Raw genomic sequence first — 18,195 nt, 5'->3', positions numbered from 1 at the left:
CCCAGCAGGCTGTAGCTCAGGCAGGCAGAAATGAAGCAGGGAGAAAGCAAGTGAGAGAGACATGGTACCCTCCTTTTCTTTTAACACCATTGGTTTGGGCAACCCAGGTGTTGACACAGGTAGCAGAAAATAAAAGTCCTTTGAAATATAACAGTGATGTTGAATGAGCTGAGCGTTGACCACAAGAAAGGTAAAGGGTTTTACCCAATTTCAACACCAGTAAATGGGTTTGAGTCATACTTTACCTTTGGCCTCTGGTAAGAACCATCAATGGTTTGTCCTTCCTGCACCTTCCCTAGGACTATTTAAAACCTTTGTGACCCGAGGAATGGCTGAAACAAGGAAGGCCAGGTCAGGAAGCTATTGCCATCAGCTTCCAGTCAGCTTAAGAAGACTGCATTCTCTAGCACTTTTTGGTGTTAGTATTTCAAAATTGTGTATCGCCCTGGCTGCCTTGTTAGAAAGGTGCTATATAAGTGCAATAATACAGAGAAATAAATAGTTTGAAAAGGGACAACACAAAAACGAATTGGTTTCCCAAGAGCTTGGCATTTCTCTTCTTGTAGAAGTACCTTGCCTCTCTGCGAGAGTTTATTCTTCTGAATATGTGTGCTGAGCACAGCTGTTTTTCTTTTACATTGAAGGCATCCTTGAATCTTAGTGATGTGCCTCCTTCTATTGCAAATGAAGAATTTATCAAAGACCTCCAAGCTGCTAAAATATCATATACCCAAGAAGCAGAAGCTAGGATATTCAGAGCTCATGGTAAGAACACACACACACGAGTGCATTTTAACTGTATGTTTATTTTTTAACTTGACATCTTTGTAAACATCGCCCCCCCCCCTTTTGTACTTTAGGTCATTGCTTACATGAACTATATAAGCTCAGGGAAGGAATGTTTCAACGAGTTCCTGATGTAGTTGTATGGCCAGGTAAGCTCTTTAGAATGTTTTTCTCATTCTTCAAAGGCTTTCCCCCACCCTGAAGTCCAGTATAGCAAAATACAAATCTGGGGGCGGGGGATGAACTTGATATTGGAAAGCACTTGCAGATGTTGGCAGAGTACAGAATCTCATCCAGTACTTGGTCCAGGAATGTTGTTTGGAAGTCTGCCAAGAATGCTGCTTATGCAGCCTGGCGAAAAAGCCTTTGCAAAACACAGACTCTGCTTTACTTGTTTGGTCACTTTCCTCCAACGTGAAAGAAAACCGTGTCAAAATTTGAAAGGTAGATGCAACATGTGCACAGGATCAAAACATACAAACGCGTGAAAGACTTGGAAGCTTTTTTCAGTGTGTGCAAACCTTTAATTTTCTGAAGATGAAATAAAGTTCTGATATGGTAAGCTTTCAACCAGATTTTCACGGGCAACGGATTCTTGCTAAAGAAAGAAACCTGAGCCATGCTAGCAATTTCAAGAACACGTAATTTGCTGTTCAGAATGCATTACATTGGTTCTTGTTTACAGTTTCTGTGATTTACTGGCCCTTTACCCAGCTGGCTCCTTCCAGCTGTGCAACTTAGATGCTGGGAAGACTTGGCTCAGTAGCCTTTATTTTTATTTCTAGTTGTTAATACCAGAATATTTGCTGGGGTGCTTTCTGAGCATTTTCCAGAGAAACCAAAGCTTCTTCATTTATGCTCCATTGAAACCAACATAGCAAGTTAGTCAAAACCAACTGGAGAGTTTCATGACCCACTTTAGATGGATTCAGGCCACTGCTCTAAATCTTTCCTATTGACTGTTCTTGCTAGTTTATTTTCAACTTGTTTCAAACTAGCAGAAATATATAGGGAGGAATGTAGCGCTATGTAAGCTTTTCAGATTTCCAGGCAAAATAATCCCCTCTCTCCTTGCCCCCTCATTCTGGGGGTTCTCATGACCTCTCCAGAGCCAGTGGAGTCCTTGTGCAAGCTCCTGCTCCTGGGATGATTCATTGGTTGAATCTAGCCCATACTTTGTTGTCTGTAGAATATACCGTATTTTTCCGTGTATTGGACAAGGTTTTTTGACTCAAAAATCACGTCAAAAACTTGGGTCGTCCAATACACGGATAGTGGCATAGCTGGGGGCGATGGGAGAGTACAGTACTTATTTGCACCTCCATCTCATAACACTTGGTGCATCCATAACTACTTCAAGCACTAGAGTTTTTACCAGCTTGGGCTGGTGCACCAACAATGTCCCTTCCTCCAGAAGCTGAATCTGGCCAGGATTGCTTTTCAGTAACCTCCAGACCTGAGTACTATAAAGCACTTAACACCAGGCTGGCCTTGAAAAGCTTTTGGAAGCTTCAGTTAGTGCAGATTCCTGCCACCAGATGGACTAACACCCACCAACAATCAGAGCATATTACAGAGTGGGGCCAGACCAGTTGCCTATTGATTTTTGGGCTTGAATGCTGATTCTTGCTGCTTGAATGCCCTGTTGGGGACTGGAATATCTTATAGAATGCCTTTCCTTTGTGCACTCTGTTCAGTGTCTGAGGTCCTGCCTTGCAATCCCTCACCAAAGTTCATGCAGTTTTTGCTAGAAGCGGGCGTTTTTCAGTTGTGGCATCGACCTTACGGAATGACTTTTCCAGAAGAACCCATTATGCACGATCATCTTGGACCTTCAGGTGCCAAGTTGAAGCCTGACTTTGTAGAAAGGCTTTTGGCTGGCTGTTGGTTTTACTTTCCTCCTGTGTTACTTCTATTTTCACGGCCTTGCTTTTTTGAGCATCTGCTAAATCTGTAATTTGCTGTTACTTGAATTGTAATTTTGTTATGAGGTTCTTTTTGATAGTTTTAGCTTTTTGTTTTGTTTTGTTTTTTAAAAAGGCAAAGTGTAAGCAACTTTGGTTCAATGTTTAAGAGGAACATGTGAAAAATTCAGAACCAAATAGATGATCTGGACTCAATCCATTTTTGCCAGCCAGTATTGCATATAGTTCTTTCCCGAGTCCCAATATTGGTGGTGCAGAGACTCCTTTTCATCTCATAGTGAAAGTGTCCAAAACATTGAGACTTCACTTCCTTAACTCTAGTATAGTTGTGGCCTCTGACATCAATGTAACAGCAAGCCACTGTGAAATACTTTAGTACATTTAAATTTTAACAGAGATCACTGTCTTAATACATGTTAATTCTCTATTTATACTTCTGTTTATAGAGTGCCATGATGATGTGGTTAAAATTGTGGAAATAGCCTGCAAGCATAACGTTTGTATTATACCATATGGTGGTAAGTTACATAGCAATTTTATGCCTTAAGGAGAATAATTGTCTTGTTTTCAGTAGCCAGAATCCAAAGTGCTGCTTCAGATATAGCTAATGGCTTTTGTATGCCCAGTGGGATTTATTTTTATTTTTATTTTGAAGAGCAGACTCCCTTGCTATGTTGCCTTTTGCTTGAGGAAGCCTCCTCCCAAGTTCAAATGTAGCACTGTTTATTATTTTAAAAATGATTTGAGCCCCATAGTTAAGTACAGTGGTGCCCCGCAAGACGAATGCCTCGCTAGACGAAAGGGTTTTGCGTTTTTTGAGCTGCTTCGCAAGACAAATTTCCCTATGGGCTTGCTTCGCAAGACGAAAACGTCTTGCAAGTTTGTTTCCTTTTTCTTAACACCGTTAATACAGTTGCGACTTGACTTCGAGGAGCAACTCATAGAACGCGGTGTGGTAGCCTTTTTTGAGGTTTTTGGTGATTTTTGAAGCTTTTCCAAAACTTTCCCGACACCGTGCTTCGCAAGACGAAAAATTTGCTGGACGAAAAAACTCTCGGAACGAATTAATTTTGTCTTGCGAGGCACCACTGTATCTGAGAACTAGCACGAAGGCATGTGAACGAAAAATAACGTCAATGCGTTTCTTGTATCTGTAGGAGGAACAAATGTTTCTAATGCTCTTGAGTGTCCTGCTGAGGAGAAAAGAACGATTGTTTCATTGGACACCTCACAAATGGTATGTGGAAAAAGCATTTTCAGGCAAAACTGCGTAGAATGTCAGATTGTAAAAAGTATTTCAAATACCAAAAACATAACTTAAGCTGACTCTCCTCACATGGTAACAAAGACTGTGGGGAAGGTGACAATGGACATCTTTATAAGGCCTTGGCTATTTTTGGTTCCTATCCAAAAAGTTAAGTATTTTGTAGGATCAGCATGCTTCGTAGCAGAGTGAAGATTTTGAGCCTGGCTTTCTCAAGTCCCAAGCCCAGCACTCTAAGCATTATGTCACATTGGCTGTCTGTTGGGAGCATAAAGACTGCCACTGGGTTAGATAGCTAATTGATTTCATAAAGCATGAAATAGAGCTTTCAGCTTTCGAATAACTTAACAGGTAAGTTTGGAGGGGGTGGGAAGAAACACTATGGTCCTTCTGTATACAATGCAAGGTCAACCATCTTTATTTCAGTGAATTCGTGCAGCATAAATATGTCATTACTGATCATCAGTTTGTCCAGAATCCTTTCTCTTAAAACTTCTGTATAATATCCCCTTCTGGTTTGCGCATAGGGTGGAGCACTGCATGGCGTGGCGTTTGCCATACTTGCCCAATCCCAGTTCATAGTGCAACACTCAAGTAACTAGGGCGAGGTGCCCCAGTAGAAAACAGGATAAGGTTCAGCAATTAATATCTGAAGTAGGCACAAGCACATCTTGTTCCTTTTTAAAAAATCTAGCCTCTAACAGGATTGAGTAAGGGGGGGAAAAATCACCTGTTAATCTTCTTGTACCCTTTACTACTCTGAGTACTTCATCTGCAAACAATTTGCTAAGACCATATTGATTGCATTGGTAAATTGATGCATAATTCTTATATGAATCCATGGGCCTCAGTTCCCTGTGGATATTTTTGCTTTAGGCTATTGGGCCTACATCATTACAATTTTAGTTCCTGTGTGAAACAGTAATAGTTCAGACAGGCAAAAAATATGTATGTTTACACCTTCCCATTTCCAGCCCCTGAAGGCACAATCCTATACATGTCTGCTTGGAAGTAAGCCCTATTGTGTTTAATGGGGCTTACTTTCAGGTAAGTGTGTGGAATTGGCTAAACGCTGTTGATTTTGTCAACTGTCAAATTGTTTCACAAGTCTTACTTTGGTTTTTTTGTAATAGAACAGGATTCACTGGATAGATGAGAAAAATTTAACCGCTCATGTTGAAGCTGGCATTGTTGGACAAGACTTGGAAAGACAGGTATCTTACTCCTTTGAAAATTACTTTCGGTTTTTACATTGCCAAATGTACTGTGTATATTTTCCAGGTTATTGAGTCAGCTCTGTCTTAATCATTATACCGGTTCGTGTCTTGCAGACATGACCGCGCCAGGGTAGATGTTGCTGAGATAGTACTGTGAACATGCTGGGAAAATGAGCTTGGGAGAGCACGTCTTTCAGACTTGGTCCTGCCACGTGATGCCTCAAATCTTCCTGATGTGGCGCATGTGGAAGGCATTGAGGCATCGCTCCTGACAGGTGTAAGTTTCCCTTGGCTCACTGCCAGAAAGCAGCATGCCCAACACACAAGCCTGGTGGGACTTCATCTTGGGATTGGTTGTTAGCATCACATTCTCCCAGATGCTTTTGGAGAGGTGAGCCTTGCCAGTACACCTATCCAGCTTGGTGTTGATGGAGAGGTTGCTGGTTATGGTGGAGCCCAGGTAGACAAAACCGCCTACCACCTCAAGCATGTGGTCACCAGTGGAGTGCAGGCGACATCCTGACCCAGGATGTTGGCCGTCTTCAGGCTGGTGGTAAGGTTGAACTCCATTCAGGCTGGGACAAAATGGTTGGTGAGACTCCGTAGAGCTTCCTGAGAGTGTGTTGTCGAGGCTGTTACAAAAAAACCCCTCATAGATAGGGACCCGCCACGCTTTTGTTTTGGTGTGGAGGCATGCCAGGTTGAATAGAGCCCTGTCGCTCCATGAATGGATGTACACACTGTCTTCAGTTGAGCTGAAGGCATATGAGAGCTACGGGGAGAAGAATATGTCAAAGAAAGTTGGGGCAAGAATACAGCCCTGTTTCACATCGCTCTTAAAGGGAAGGTGACAAAGGATTGCTGTAGATCAGGGTTCCCCAAAATTGGTTCTCCAGCGGATTTTGGACTACAACTCCCATCATCCCCAGCTAGCAGGACCAGTGGTCAGGGATGATGGGAATTGTAGTCCAGAAACACATTTGGGGAGCACTGCTGTGGAACTTGTCTAAAAGCATTCTCAAGTCCTACATACTTTAAAATATGTTTGAATCGTTAACTACTTGCGATACTCAGTAATAGACTTTCTGTAGATGAGTGGTCCTCCTTTAAAAGGGTTCTGTAGCTTTTTCCAAAGAAATGATTTTTGTTGCAAACTACGAACACAGCACTTTCTGATGAGATGGCCTTTCATACTTTTTATTTTTATATCCTCTTACTGTTTGATGTAGTATTTTAACCTTTCCAGAGCTGTAGCTTTTTTTAAAAAAGGTTGGAATTAAAATGCACAGAGCATATTCTCTTAATTTAAATGACATTTTTCCAGGCTAGTAACTTCGGATGTTTCACTAACTGTTCCAGTCTTGAAATGCCACAGACTCTTGTCCCACTAGAATAAGGCATAATAGCTTCTTTTGCTGCAGCTTTTTTTCTTTAAAACCAAAGCAATTCCTGCCATTTCTCTTGGGGGGGGGGAGGCTTCTTCTGGATCACAAAGATTGTTACTCAGTGTATATTTTTATATAATCAGAACATTTTCACAGCACTTTGGTCAACATATGAAGCATGTTCAAGAGTACATACTCAAGTATTGTGAGTGGGTCATGTGGTCCTGTAGGTGTTCCTCTGCAGAAATATGTGTTCTTGTTCAAAAGAATTTGCATAGCAAGGGAATTTGACATTTGACAGTGTTAATCCACAGAAGCTCCAGCAGTGCCTATGCTTGCAATCTGTCCAGAGGATGCTAGGGGTTTCGAGTGGTTTTTATTTTATTTTTTAAAGCTTACGTTTCATATTCTAATAATAAATTCATATACCCTGCTAGTGATTTAAACCCTCATATAATGTGGCTGTTTGGAGGGGATGCTTCTTTCTTGATGTTTTATGAGAGGGCAGTATATAGTATACATTTATAAGTAAAACTGTGCTAGCACACAGTCTTGCGGTTTACATTTTAAGAGCTCAAGACTTGCTGTATTATCAGATCTTTAAGATAGGGAATACCAATCCCCGCATCATTGAAATGTCATGGTGACCATACTGTAGCATGTAATAAAGCAGAATAAATGGGCAGATATATATATTGCGTTTAAGCAATTCCAGACGCAGAGCAGCAACACTGCATGCGTGGACTTGCTCTTCCTCTCCTCACTCCTGCACCCTGAAAATCTGCTCCATACTGTCCCCACAATACTCCAGAGCAGATTATTTATGGGGTACAGTGTGTGATGCAATTTAACTAATGGTGTGTTCTGGTGGATGGACACAATTGCATATTACTCTTATTATTATTTTACTAATAGAAGTTGTACCAGAAAACACTTGGGAGCTATTCCACCCCATAGGGCATTCTTGAATAATCCATCTCTCAGATGTTTTCAGCACATAATGTGGTTTCAAACGCAAGCCCATGTGACCAGTTCCTGTGCCAGTTGACATAAAAGACTGCGCTGCTGAGCAGTTTCATTGGGAGAGCTTTGGGGGGGTCAATGTATAAAGGCGTTTCATTCCATTTTTGAGGCAGTGCAGATGGCAAAGCCCAACTAATAAAGAAAAATGAAACCAGTGACAAATGTGTAGAAATTCCTCATCTGCATAGCAAATATACTGTAGTATTGCACATAGAAATCCCAGCCAGATGGTTGTATATTAAGTTGCCTCTTCTTGAACGAATGGAATATAATTGGTTGCTCAGGATTTCTACAGACCCAGCTGCATATTACCAGAACCATAACTAAGTGCTTGCTGTATTGTCTTTTAAGTGAAATCTTTTGAGCTGTAGTCTTCAAGCTAAAATTGTGTCATGTCGAATGTTCTTAATAAGGGATCAGATTTAGGTTTTTTGAACTGTGGGGATAAATGAGGCAAAGCTAACAGCTACGTTTAATACATGCTACTGAGACCTGGGTCCAGTTCATACAATAATCTTTGGCTATTTTTCACCCTCTTCTGATTGTGTGTTCATGGGCACAGTACAACATCAGCTTGAGGTATGTCTCGCCAGAGTGGTGCATGCTCTGGTTATCTCCCGCTTGGACTACTGCAATGCACTCTACGTGGGGCTACCTTTGAAGGTGACTCGGAAACTACAACTAATCCAGAATGCAGTAGCTAGACTGGTGACTGGGGGCAGTCGCTGAGACCATATAACACCGGTCTTGAAAGACCTTCATTGGCTCCCAGTACGTTTCCGAGCACAATTCAAAGTGTTGGTGCTGACCTTTAAAGCCCTAAACGGCCTCGGTCCAGTATACCTGAAGGAGCGTCTCCACCCCCATCGTTCTGCCCGGACGCTGAGGTCCAGCGCCGAGGGCCTTCTGGCGGTTCCCTCATTGCGAGAAGCAAAGCTACAGGGAACCAGGCAGAGGGCCTTCTCTGTAGTGGCGCCCGCCCTGTGGAACGCCCTTCCAGCAGATGTCAAAGCGATAAACAACTACCTGACATTCAGAAGACATCTTAAGGCAGCCCTGTTCAGGGAAGTTTTTAACGTGTGATGTTTTACTGTATTTTTGGTTTTTATGGAAGCTGCCCAGAGTGGCTGGGGAGGCCCAGCCAGATGGGCGGGGTATAAATAATATATTATTATTATTATTTATTATTATTATTATTATTATTATTGAGGTATGTGGCTTTGCAACTGTTTTTGCAATAAGGGTGGTGTTAAAAATACTGCCATGATAGAATCGTAGAGTTGGAAGGGACTTGGAACAGTAATCTAGTCCAGCTGCCCCCCCCCCCCCCCGCAAACGATGCAGCAATCACAGCTAATGCAAACGAATTGTCTCATTGGTGAATCGTCTGTATACTTCTGGGTGATTGTATACCAGAGGGTGATAATGTGGAGAAAATTTGGTAGGCAAAAAGTACGGTTCTGTTTGGAGTAATCATGTTAATGAAAGCAGATTTTATTTTATTGGTGCAAAACAGCGGGCTTTCCTGCCCGTCTCTGGAAAGACATGCATCTACAAAACCAAATTCTGGAGTTCAAGTTTCATATCCTTAGAAAGCTGTCCGTTACACAAATGCTGTCTTCTTTTTCACGTGTTTAGCTGGGTGAAAGCGGTTACTGTATGGGCCACGAACCAGATTCAATGGAATTCAGTACACTTGGAGGCTGGGTGGCAACGCGAGCATCAGGCATGAAGAAAAACATTTACGGAAACATTGAAGACCTGGTAATAATCCCCGCCCCCCCCCCCCCCGCAAATGATCTCATTACTGTTCATCGGTGTTTGATGCTTGTTCTAGTCTTTTTGTCAGTTAGTGGAAACTTACCGTATTTTTCGCCCTATAGGATGCACTTTTTCCCCTCCAAAAAATGAAGGGGAAATCTGGGTGCGTCCTATGGGGCGAATGCAGGCTTTTGCTGAAGCTTGGAGAGCTAGAGGGGTTGGTGCGCACCGACCCCTCTAGCTCTCCAGGCTTCAGGAACACATCTGCAGCCTAGGCAGCCCTACGGGAGGTCCGGCAGGGATGTCAAGGCTGCGGATAGCAGCCTGCTGCCCAGCGCGAGGGGCGCCCTGAAGCAGAGCGCCCCCCGCGCCAGGCAGACATCCGCAGCGTGGGGAGCCTTGCAGGAGTTTCCCCGCAAGGCTCCCCACGCTGCGGATAGCAGCCTGCCGCCTGGCGGGCGGGGCGCCCTGAAGCAGAGCGCCCCCGCGCCAGGCAGACATCTGCAGCATGGGGAGCCTTGCAGGAGTTCCCCGCAGGGCTCCCCACGCTGCGGATAGTAGCCTGCCGCCCCGCAGGGGGGGCGCCCTGATGCAGAGCGCCCCTCGCGCGGGGAAGACATCGGCCAGCCCCACAAGCTCAGGGGACAGCAGGGAGGCGCAGCGCCGCCATTCCGCTGTTCCTCGACCTGGTTCTGTTTCCCCGACCTGCTTTTGGGGGGGGGGAAATAAAGGGAAAAAATTTCCCTTTATTTCCCCCCCAAAAACTAGGTGTGTCCTATGGGACGGAGCGTCCTATGGGATGAAAAATACGGTAGGTTGTTCTGAAAGTCCAAAGATGGGGTTTTTTTAAAAAAAAAACCAGTCTAGTCTTAGAGAGGCAAAGTTGAATATTAAATGTTTTGATCAATAGTGGTATATTTGGGTTTAGGCTAATGATGGTTTTGGTATGCTCACATGCTTTTGTCTGTTTCAATTCGTATGTAATTTTTAGGCAAATACATTTTATTATACAGGTGGTTCATATAAAAATGGTAACCCCAAGAGGTGTGATACAGAAAAGCTGTCAAGGACCGCGTATGTCAACAGGACCTGACATCCATCATTTCATTTTAGGATCTGAAGGTATGCATCAAAATAGAATTGCAGTTTTTGTGTGCAGTTGTTTTGAGCCACAACTCCTCTCATCCCTGAGCATTGGCCATGCAGGCTGCAGCTAATGGAAGGAGTCCAAAACAACTGGAAGACATTGGATTTGAAAGGGCTTATTCCTTTTGCCATAAAGAATAAGATTTCTACGGTTGATGCCGTTAGATGCAGTGCAATTTCAACACAGTACATATAGCTGTAGACCTATCTTGGTGTGATGTAATAATTTGTACTGCTAAGGAAGAGGCTGGTGCCTTTTTCTTGCAGCAGTGCCAGATTAGTAATGCCTCTTGCTTAACGCTAACTCTCCTGCATCTTAGACTGTATTTCTAAACACACTACAGTGGTACCTCAGGTTACATACGTTTCAGGTTACAGACTTCAGTAACCCAGAAACAGCACCTCAGGTTAAGAACTTTACCTCAGGATGAGAACAGAAATCACACGGTGGCATTGGGAGGCCCCATTAGCTAAAGTGGTGCTTCAGGTTAAGAACAGTTTCAGGTTAAGAATGGGCCTCCGGAACAAATTAAGTACTTAACCCGAGGTACTACTGTATTGAGTAAGCCCCACTAAGCACAGTGGAACTTTGAGTAAGCATATCTAGGGTGCTTTTTGCTTTAGCCACTCCTCTTAAAAGTCATTATAGCTTGGATTTTCTGATCATAGAAACTGTGTTCTATGTAAGGTGAAAAAACTAAAAGAAATGGAACATCACAGCAATAGGTAAAAGGTGAAACACCCCTGGATGGTTAATTCCAGCCAAATTCGACCGTGGTGTCCGGTGGTGATCTCTGCTTTCAGGCCAATGGAGCTAGCATTTGTCCACAGACAGCTTTTCTGGGTCATGTGGCCAGCATGACTCAACCACTTTTGGCGCAACGGGACTCCGTGACTAAAGCTAGAGCACATGGAAACACCTTTTACCTTCCCGCCACAGCAGTACCTATTTATCTCCTTGTGCTGGTTTGCTTTTGAACTGCTAGGTTGGCAGGAGCTGGGATAGAGCAACGGGGGCTCATCCCATCACAGGGATTCGAACTGCCAACCTTCTGATCAGCAAACCCAAGAGGCACAGTGGCTTAGACCACAGCGCCATCACGTCCCTGTTATTCAATAGGGCATTACAGTACAGAGTACCTAGTTTCCTAGAGGTGCTTCATTTGCAGTGGACATCCAGCTAAATGCTGGATTACAAGAGTACAGAGATGAAAATTCTCTGTCGGGATTAAGTAGGGACAGTATAACTCTGGGGCGCTGTGTTTGCTGAAGCGTTAAACTAATTTATTAAAACCGTTTTAGAGTTCTCATTTGGAATAAGGGAAAAGTGATGGACACGTGACAGATAATGTGAAATTGCCCTTTTTTTAGTCTACATTGTCATTTTACAAAATCTGTGCAAGCCTATCCCGTCTGAGCAAGCGTATCAGCTTGCTGGACAGAACAATTCCCTCTCTCCCAGCCCCTTCTCCTGACCTCCCCAGAAGCCATTGCACTGGGCTTCAGTTGATGCTGATACACTATGATGCACAATACATTTCTATGAAGAAATTCTGAGGCACTCTGTGTTGTAGTGCATTGACCCATTTTATTTACTACATGCAGTAGCTCGGGCATGGTGCCAAACCATGGATTGACTTAGTTATAGATTAGAACCCAGACTATTTTGACTACCAAACATACAAGGCAGCCATAGTTATAGAGCTGCTGGTTTGCTTGCAGTTTCTTTCTGTTTCAGCACGCTTCCACTGGTTGGCTGGGCACACGCTGCCTTGTTTCCCAGTACTTTTTTCTGTTCTGTTTAAATGATTGGCAGGTGCTGTCAAAATATGATAAAGCCTCTTTTGATGTTCTGCTTGATACTAAACAGTGCAAAAATTTCTTTCTATATTGGTCTTTTTGGAAGAAAAACACCTAGCACACTAGTTATAACTTGCCCTTGGTGCTTATTTCCAGTGGGTTTTTTTCTAAAAAAAAATGTTTAGGGGGTACTCTCATTTTCCTACTCATATTGAAATACTGCCCCTCAATGAGGCCAAATATAGATTCACAAAATGTTTAGGAGTATGCGTCCCCCCAGAAAAAAGCACTGCTTGTATCATAGTTTTAACTACACTACGTTGAAAGAGCAAAGCTTTCTTCACATTATGATGGAACTTTGAAATTACATCAATATTTAATCTTACGAATTTTATTTCTACAATTAGAAAGCTAATCCTCACAGTTTGATGAATACTGCATTAACTGAACATTACTGCGCTAACTGAACACTGCCGTTTGGAGGTTCTGGAATAGGAAATATTTGTTAAAGAATTGAGCATGGTTTTCAAAATAAACAAAGATGGGATTCTTAATTTTGCCTATTAAATCACAAAATGATTTTTGTAAATCTTTCGACGATAGCAAAATGACCATTTCCCTCTTTTTATAAAGGAACCCTTGGAGTGGTAACAGAAGTTACAATAAAAATTCGACCAATCCCTGAATACCAAAAGTATGGGTCTATAGTATTTCCAAACTTTGAGAAAGGGGTGGCCTGTTTAAGAGAAGTAGCAAAGCAGGTAAAGTAACCTTATCTTCAAATTGTGTTTTATTGCACTTTTTATTTATTTATATAAAAAAGAGTAGTAGCAAAATGCTTTCACTAGATGGCATGCTAATGCTCTGCTCTGCTGTCTTTTTCTTGAGGCTGGGCAATATGCTTAAAGGGGAAATCTCCCACTAAGCTTCTGGGAGATTGCTAAATCGAATGTTAAGATTTTATATTTCTCTGGTTTGCTTTCCTGGATTTAGTATCCCCCTCCCCCCCACTGTAATTAGGCAGCAGCTATTGCTTCAAACTTGAAAACATTTACAAATTAGCATAAAAGGGCTTGGGAAAATGTATTGCTAGCATACTGAGTTCAGGGTGAGATCTGGGCCAGTTAAAGTATTCAGTGTCCTTATTTAACAAATGACTCATTGTAAAAATGTTGCCCTTTACATCCTTCTCCCTCTTCTTTATTATATTCCCCAGTCAGTCCAATAAATAAGTAATTCCCTTATTCTGTACCTTTTCCATAGGTCAGTCTTTGTTTGTTTCCCCCCACCCCCTTTGTTAGAATACCTAGTTTCTTGGGTATACACAAAATGTGTGTGCATCTGTCTGCACACAATTATCTTTTGAACTGCATATAAGTTCTGTTCCGTCTTTCTCAGTTAATGGTTGTATCCAGCTAAGTTCTACTCAGAGTGTAGTCGTTTCCATTAATTTCAGTGGGTATCCTCTTAGTATGACTAACATTGTCAACAACCCAACATATATATATATATATATATATATAAAACCATTTGCTTACAATTTCTTCTATTTTATTATTGACATGGGGAACACACTCTTTTTAACAATGACAGGGCATTATTAGTAGGTCCTAGAAGGTGCGCCAACTCTCCCCCCACTAAACTTGAATATTTCCCCCATTGTTCCAAGTAGTTTCTAAAACCTTACATAGCATTGATCCATAGAGAGCTGGTTCTATATCTTAAATGTATGTATTTGAGGCTGGAGAGACTACAAACAGGGATAGCCTATCAAAGGCCAGATGTTGACCTAATGTAATACAATGCAAATTTTGCAAACCACATTAATCTTTTTTTTGAAAAAAAATAATTTTTATTAACAGGCCAATCACATCACATTATCCAAATCACATTAGTTCCAAATTATACAGCCAAATTTTAAATTTTGTTGGGGGTGCCCATACATCAAGCTCCACACGAGTCCAAACATCACTTATATTACTGCTTTAATTAGACAGTTCTATCCAGTTCAATCCAGATAGTCCTTTATTACTTTCTTTCTCTTTTTGTTGTTATTGTATATTCCTTTCTTTGCGATCTCTGATAATTTTCACAGGCAGATTAGCAGGCATCCTCTGTGTGGGTTTTGTACTCTTCAAAGATCATATCGCCCAGGGACAGCCTCTGTTCAGCGCTTCCATAAAAAGAATTAATCTTCGGTCTGTCCTTTACTTTTCTCAGGCTTGCCAAATAAATCAAATGAGTCAGGAGGCTCTGTCAGGTCAAACTTGCGTTCCAACATTCCTTCTCTTTCGAACGATCCTGATTCTCCTCCCCCTGTCCTTCTTTCTCCGGCAAGCCTGTCTTGGCAAGACGCCATTTTTTAACTGCGTCATAAAAAATTTCCTCGTTCTCACCGTTCACCAATCCTCTCTCCTGTTGTAATCCATCCCACACAGTTCTTAAATTTCTGCTTGTGATTAATAAAAACGCAATGATCTTATTTCTATCTGGGGTGAAGGGTTATTAATATCACATTGTGCAAAGAGGGAAAAAAAGTTTTTTCCTCCACCCCCCCTTTATTCCAAACATACAGTCTCCTAGTGGTGATTCATCAGAAGATTTACTTATCCATCCGTCACTCCCGATCACAGAGATCCATTACTCAGCAGTCTTATCTCTCGAACATTACTTGATATATGTGCTTCAGCTTCGTTCCAATCGTATATTTCCAATTATAATTCCGAGCTGAAGCTAACCAGCATGCGCTAATTGGAATCGGCGTCAGGGAGATCTGACTTCACCGAGGGCTCGTGCCAAGTGTTCGGCACCCCCATCTCTCAGATCAGGGAGTGTATTGTGAACACCGCTGGCAAGGCAGCACCCCCCACCTCCTGGGGGGGTAGGAAGATTGCATACTTCCCATAGCAGCCCCTTAATTACCTCTTACAGATAAGTAGCCGTGTTGGTCTGCCATAGTCAAAATAAAAAAATTCCTTCCAGTAGCACCTTTAAGACCAACTAAGTAGTTCTTAGAGAAAAGAGAAGCTGCTGAATTGCAACTCATTACCAAACTTAAAACCATGGAGAGACCTGGTTTGAACAAAGACATTGGATTCTTATCCCATTATACATGACTAAGCCATTTCTCACCTTCTCACCCCTTGCCTTTTCCTGTAAGACCTATTACAGTCGTTAAGAGTCGTCAACAGGCTCATCTCAGCTATCTGCCAATCTCCAGTTCCCACCACCCTTCTGAGTAATACCCCTCCCCACCTTCTCACTATATAGAAGGATCCGGCAAATTCTGTTTCAGTGTATCTGAAGAAGTGTGCATGCACACGAAAGCTCATACCAAGAACTAACTTAGTTGGTCTTAAAGGTTCTACTGGAAGGAATTTTTTTACCTTAATTACCTCGTGTGGGTCAGAGAGATGTTACTGTCGGCCATCTTCCAACACGCCACCTGGTGGCCCCCTGCAAACCACATGAATCTTAATCAGTCTGGGCCTCTGTGTTAAGATTACCGAATGTGTTTTTTTACAGCATGATGTAACTCCTTTATAGAGGTTCAGTATTTGACTGTATTTCATCCCATGCCAGATTTTTCTTTTAAAAAAAATTACACAATTGCTTTACTTTCTATCGGTGTTCTTTATTCACATGCAACTTGTCTCTTTATAGCGATGTGCTCCTGCATCCATTCGCCTTATGGACAATAATCAATTTCAATTTGGTAAGTTTTTACTAATTTTGCTCATGATTTGCTTTTGTAAACTTGCGCCGAACCTTGTGGTCTGATAGCGGGTATTCTGTGACCTTGGTGACAGGGGATTGAAAATTAAAAATGTGCCCCCTCTTTCCCATACTCCCTTGTCATTCTCCAATTTTTGCCTCTCCCAGCTTTGGTGCCAGTAACCATGGTTCATTGTAGTGACCAATATCTAGAGAACTGCTCAGCTAGTTCTGCATGGCTAAGGCAGTTTTGGACTTGTGGTTCTTGAGCATCCCCTGCTGCCTAGCAAACAACTTTTGCAAATAAGTTGGCTTGTCAGCTGTCAAAGAAAAATGTCAAAGAGCTTGACCTCTTTGAATTTAGACTTGGTTAATTCTAACCCAACATTTGAAATCAGAATTTAAAGGGACGAGGGCACAATCTGCAGTTGGTTACTAATCCCAATGTTTTCAGTTCATTCCTTTGTGCCATTCATCACTGACGTCAGATGGAGTTGATTATGCAGTATGGATACTTTGATTATTTTCTATCTTTCTGCTGACTGCACTGGGCTCTCAGTGACTCACATAAAATCCAAATGCAGTCAAACCATTCTTCAAAATTAAGATTGTAGTGTCTTAATTTATTGATTCCTCCCCCCTTTAATTAAAAACCTCTTGATCAACTGATCAGGGGCACCTTAATTAGACAACACATTTTTAAGTGATTTAAAACATACATAGTCTCATTTATCTTAGAGGCATTCCTACCTTCTCTCGCACAAGAAGAAAGGTTTCTCCACACATGCATCATCTGAAAACAGAGCATACTTAGTTTTTCAATTCTGTTTATTATTATGCATACTTTCGTAGGTTTAATCAATTAAAACTCACATTATTTTTCAGCTTCTTTGATTGGATGGTGTCCCTAAAGAGAGAAAGCTTAAAAGCAAGACAAAAAATAGACCCCCATAAAGTGCAGCAGCAGTCATTGTACTAGCAGTCTCCCCCAAAAGCTTGTTGAAATAATAAAAAGAATCGTCTTGTGATTCTTCCATTTCTTTCCTTCTACCACTACTTTGTTAGTTCATTCTCTTTAAGAAAATTAGAACATTTTGGGGCAGACAGAGCTTGATTGAGGAAGTTGACTTGGGGCTGCAGTTAATGAAGAACATTTGATTGTTCTAGAGTTGTGGGAGCAGCCTTAGTGAACAAGGGTTCTTTGTTGCATTGGGGGCGTGAAATAGCATCTCCCACCCCATTCTGACTTGTCAGCAAAAGCTAGATAATGTAGGCGAAAATAATCTGAGACTAGGTAAACATCTCCTAGCACTTCTACTATAGATAGCATTGAGCCAAAGTGTAAGATTGTTACAGAAGTAGTTGTGAAAAATCTTACGTGAATGTCTCCACTAGATGAAAAGCTGATCCACAAACAGAACTTCAGAGCTAGGTTTCTCCCATCGGTGTGTGTGTGTGTGTTTGTAACCTGTAAAATAAACAGCCAAATTAACTTTTGAATGCATGAATATACAAGTGGCTTCTAAACAAACAAAATTAGGGAATCTACCTGACTTTATGGACAGGGGCCTGGGGAGTAGCAAATACGTCTGTTCTCTGTGGTGCAGAGGTAGTCATTCTGTAGGAAAGAGAATCACAGACTCCTATTTTGATGCACTTCTGTAAGCAGGCAAAGAATTAGACTTGACAAATTGCACCGAGTTTTCAGATTTCAAGGCATTTATGCCTAAATATGCAGGGTTCCCATAAATCCCTTGCAACAGTGTTAGTGGTAAGAAATGGAGCACTTACTAATAAAAAACTTTAAGCTCCAGCTTTTCAGTCGCATTTCCAAATAAAATTCTGAACTCCATTAATATAGTTGTCTTACATTTTTTTTTTCTTTTTCCTAACTCTTGCCAAGGACATGCTCTTAAACCACAGGTTTCTTCAATTTTTACATCGCTTCTGGACGGGTTGAAAAAATTCTACATCACAAAGGTATTTGATTTTTATCCTCGGCCTCTAATTAATTCAGATTCTAAAAGCTTTGGACACACGTGCTTGCAAAGGCACACTGTATAAAATTGCATGTTAGGTCTTCTCTTCTTCCCCCACACCAAATCTTAACCTGGATTTAAAAAAAAAGAAGTACGCTGAATGTCTACACTAGTGCAGAGTTTAAGGGTGCAAAT

General features: G+C 41.8%; 1 protein-coding gene across 2 annotated transcripts in view; it reads left to right on the top strand.

The window, feature by feature from the left end:
* Window positions 1-18,195, top strand: part of AGPS (alkylglycerone phosphate synthase) — a 53,886-nt gene that overhangs the window by 17,406 nt on the left and 18,285 nt on the right. For both annotated transcript variants that reach the window (XM_083496497.1, XM_083496498.1), the window contains exons 4-13: window positions 645-765; window positions 861-935; window positions 3,158-3,229; window positions 3,869-3,948; window positions 5,109-5,189; window positions 9,239-9,364; window positions 10,375-10,483; window positions 12,941-13,068; window positions 15,971-16,022; window positions 17,925-18,001. In XM_083496497.1, coding sequence (XP_083352623.1) covers window positions 645-765; window positions 861-935; window positions 3,158-3,229; window positions 3,869-3,948; window positions 5,109-5,189; window positions 9,239-9,364; window positions 10,375-10,483; window positions 12,941-13,068; window positions 15,971-16,022; window positions 17,925-18,001 — 921 coding nt within the window. The remainder of the gene's footprint in view (window positions 1-644; window positions 766-860; window positions 936-3,157; window positions 3,230-3,868; window positions 3,949-5,108; window positions 5,190-9,238; window positions 9,365-10,374; window positions 10,484-12,940; window positions 13,069-15,970; window positions 16,023-17,924; window positions 18,002-18,195) is intronic.

The sequence above is a fragment of the Podarcis liolepis genome (assembly GCF_965112155.1).
Source record: "Podarcis liolepis genome assembly, chromosome: 1".
NCBI lineage: Eukaryota > Metazoa > Chordata > Lepidosauria > Squamata > Lacertidae > Podarcis > Podarcis liolepis.
Note: the sequence above shows the minus strand (reverse complement) of the source record. Positions and strands in the feature narration are given on the sequence as shown.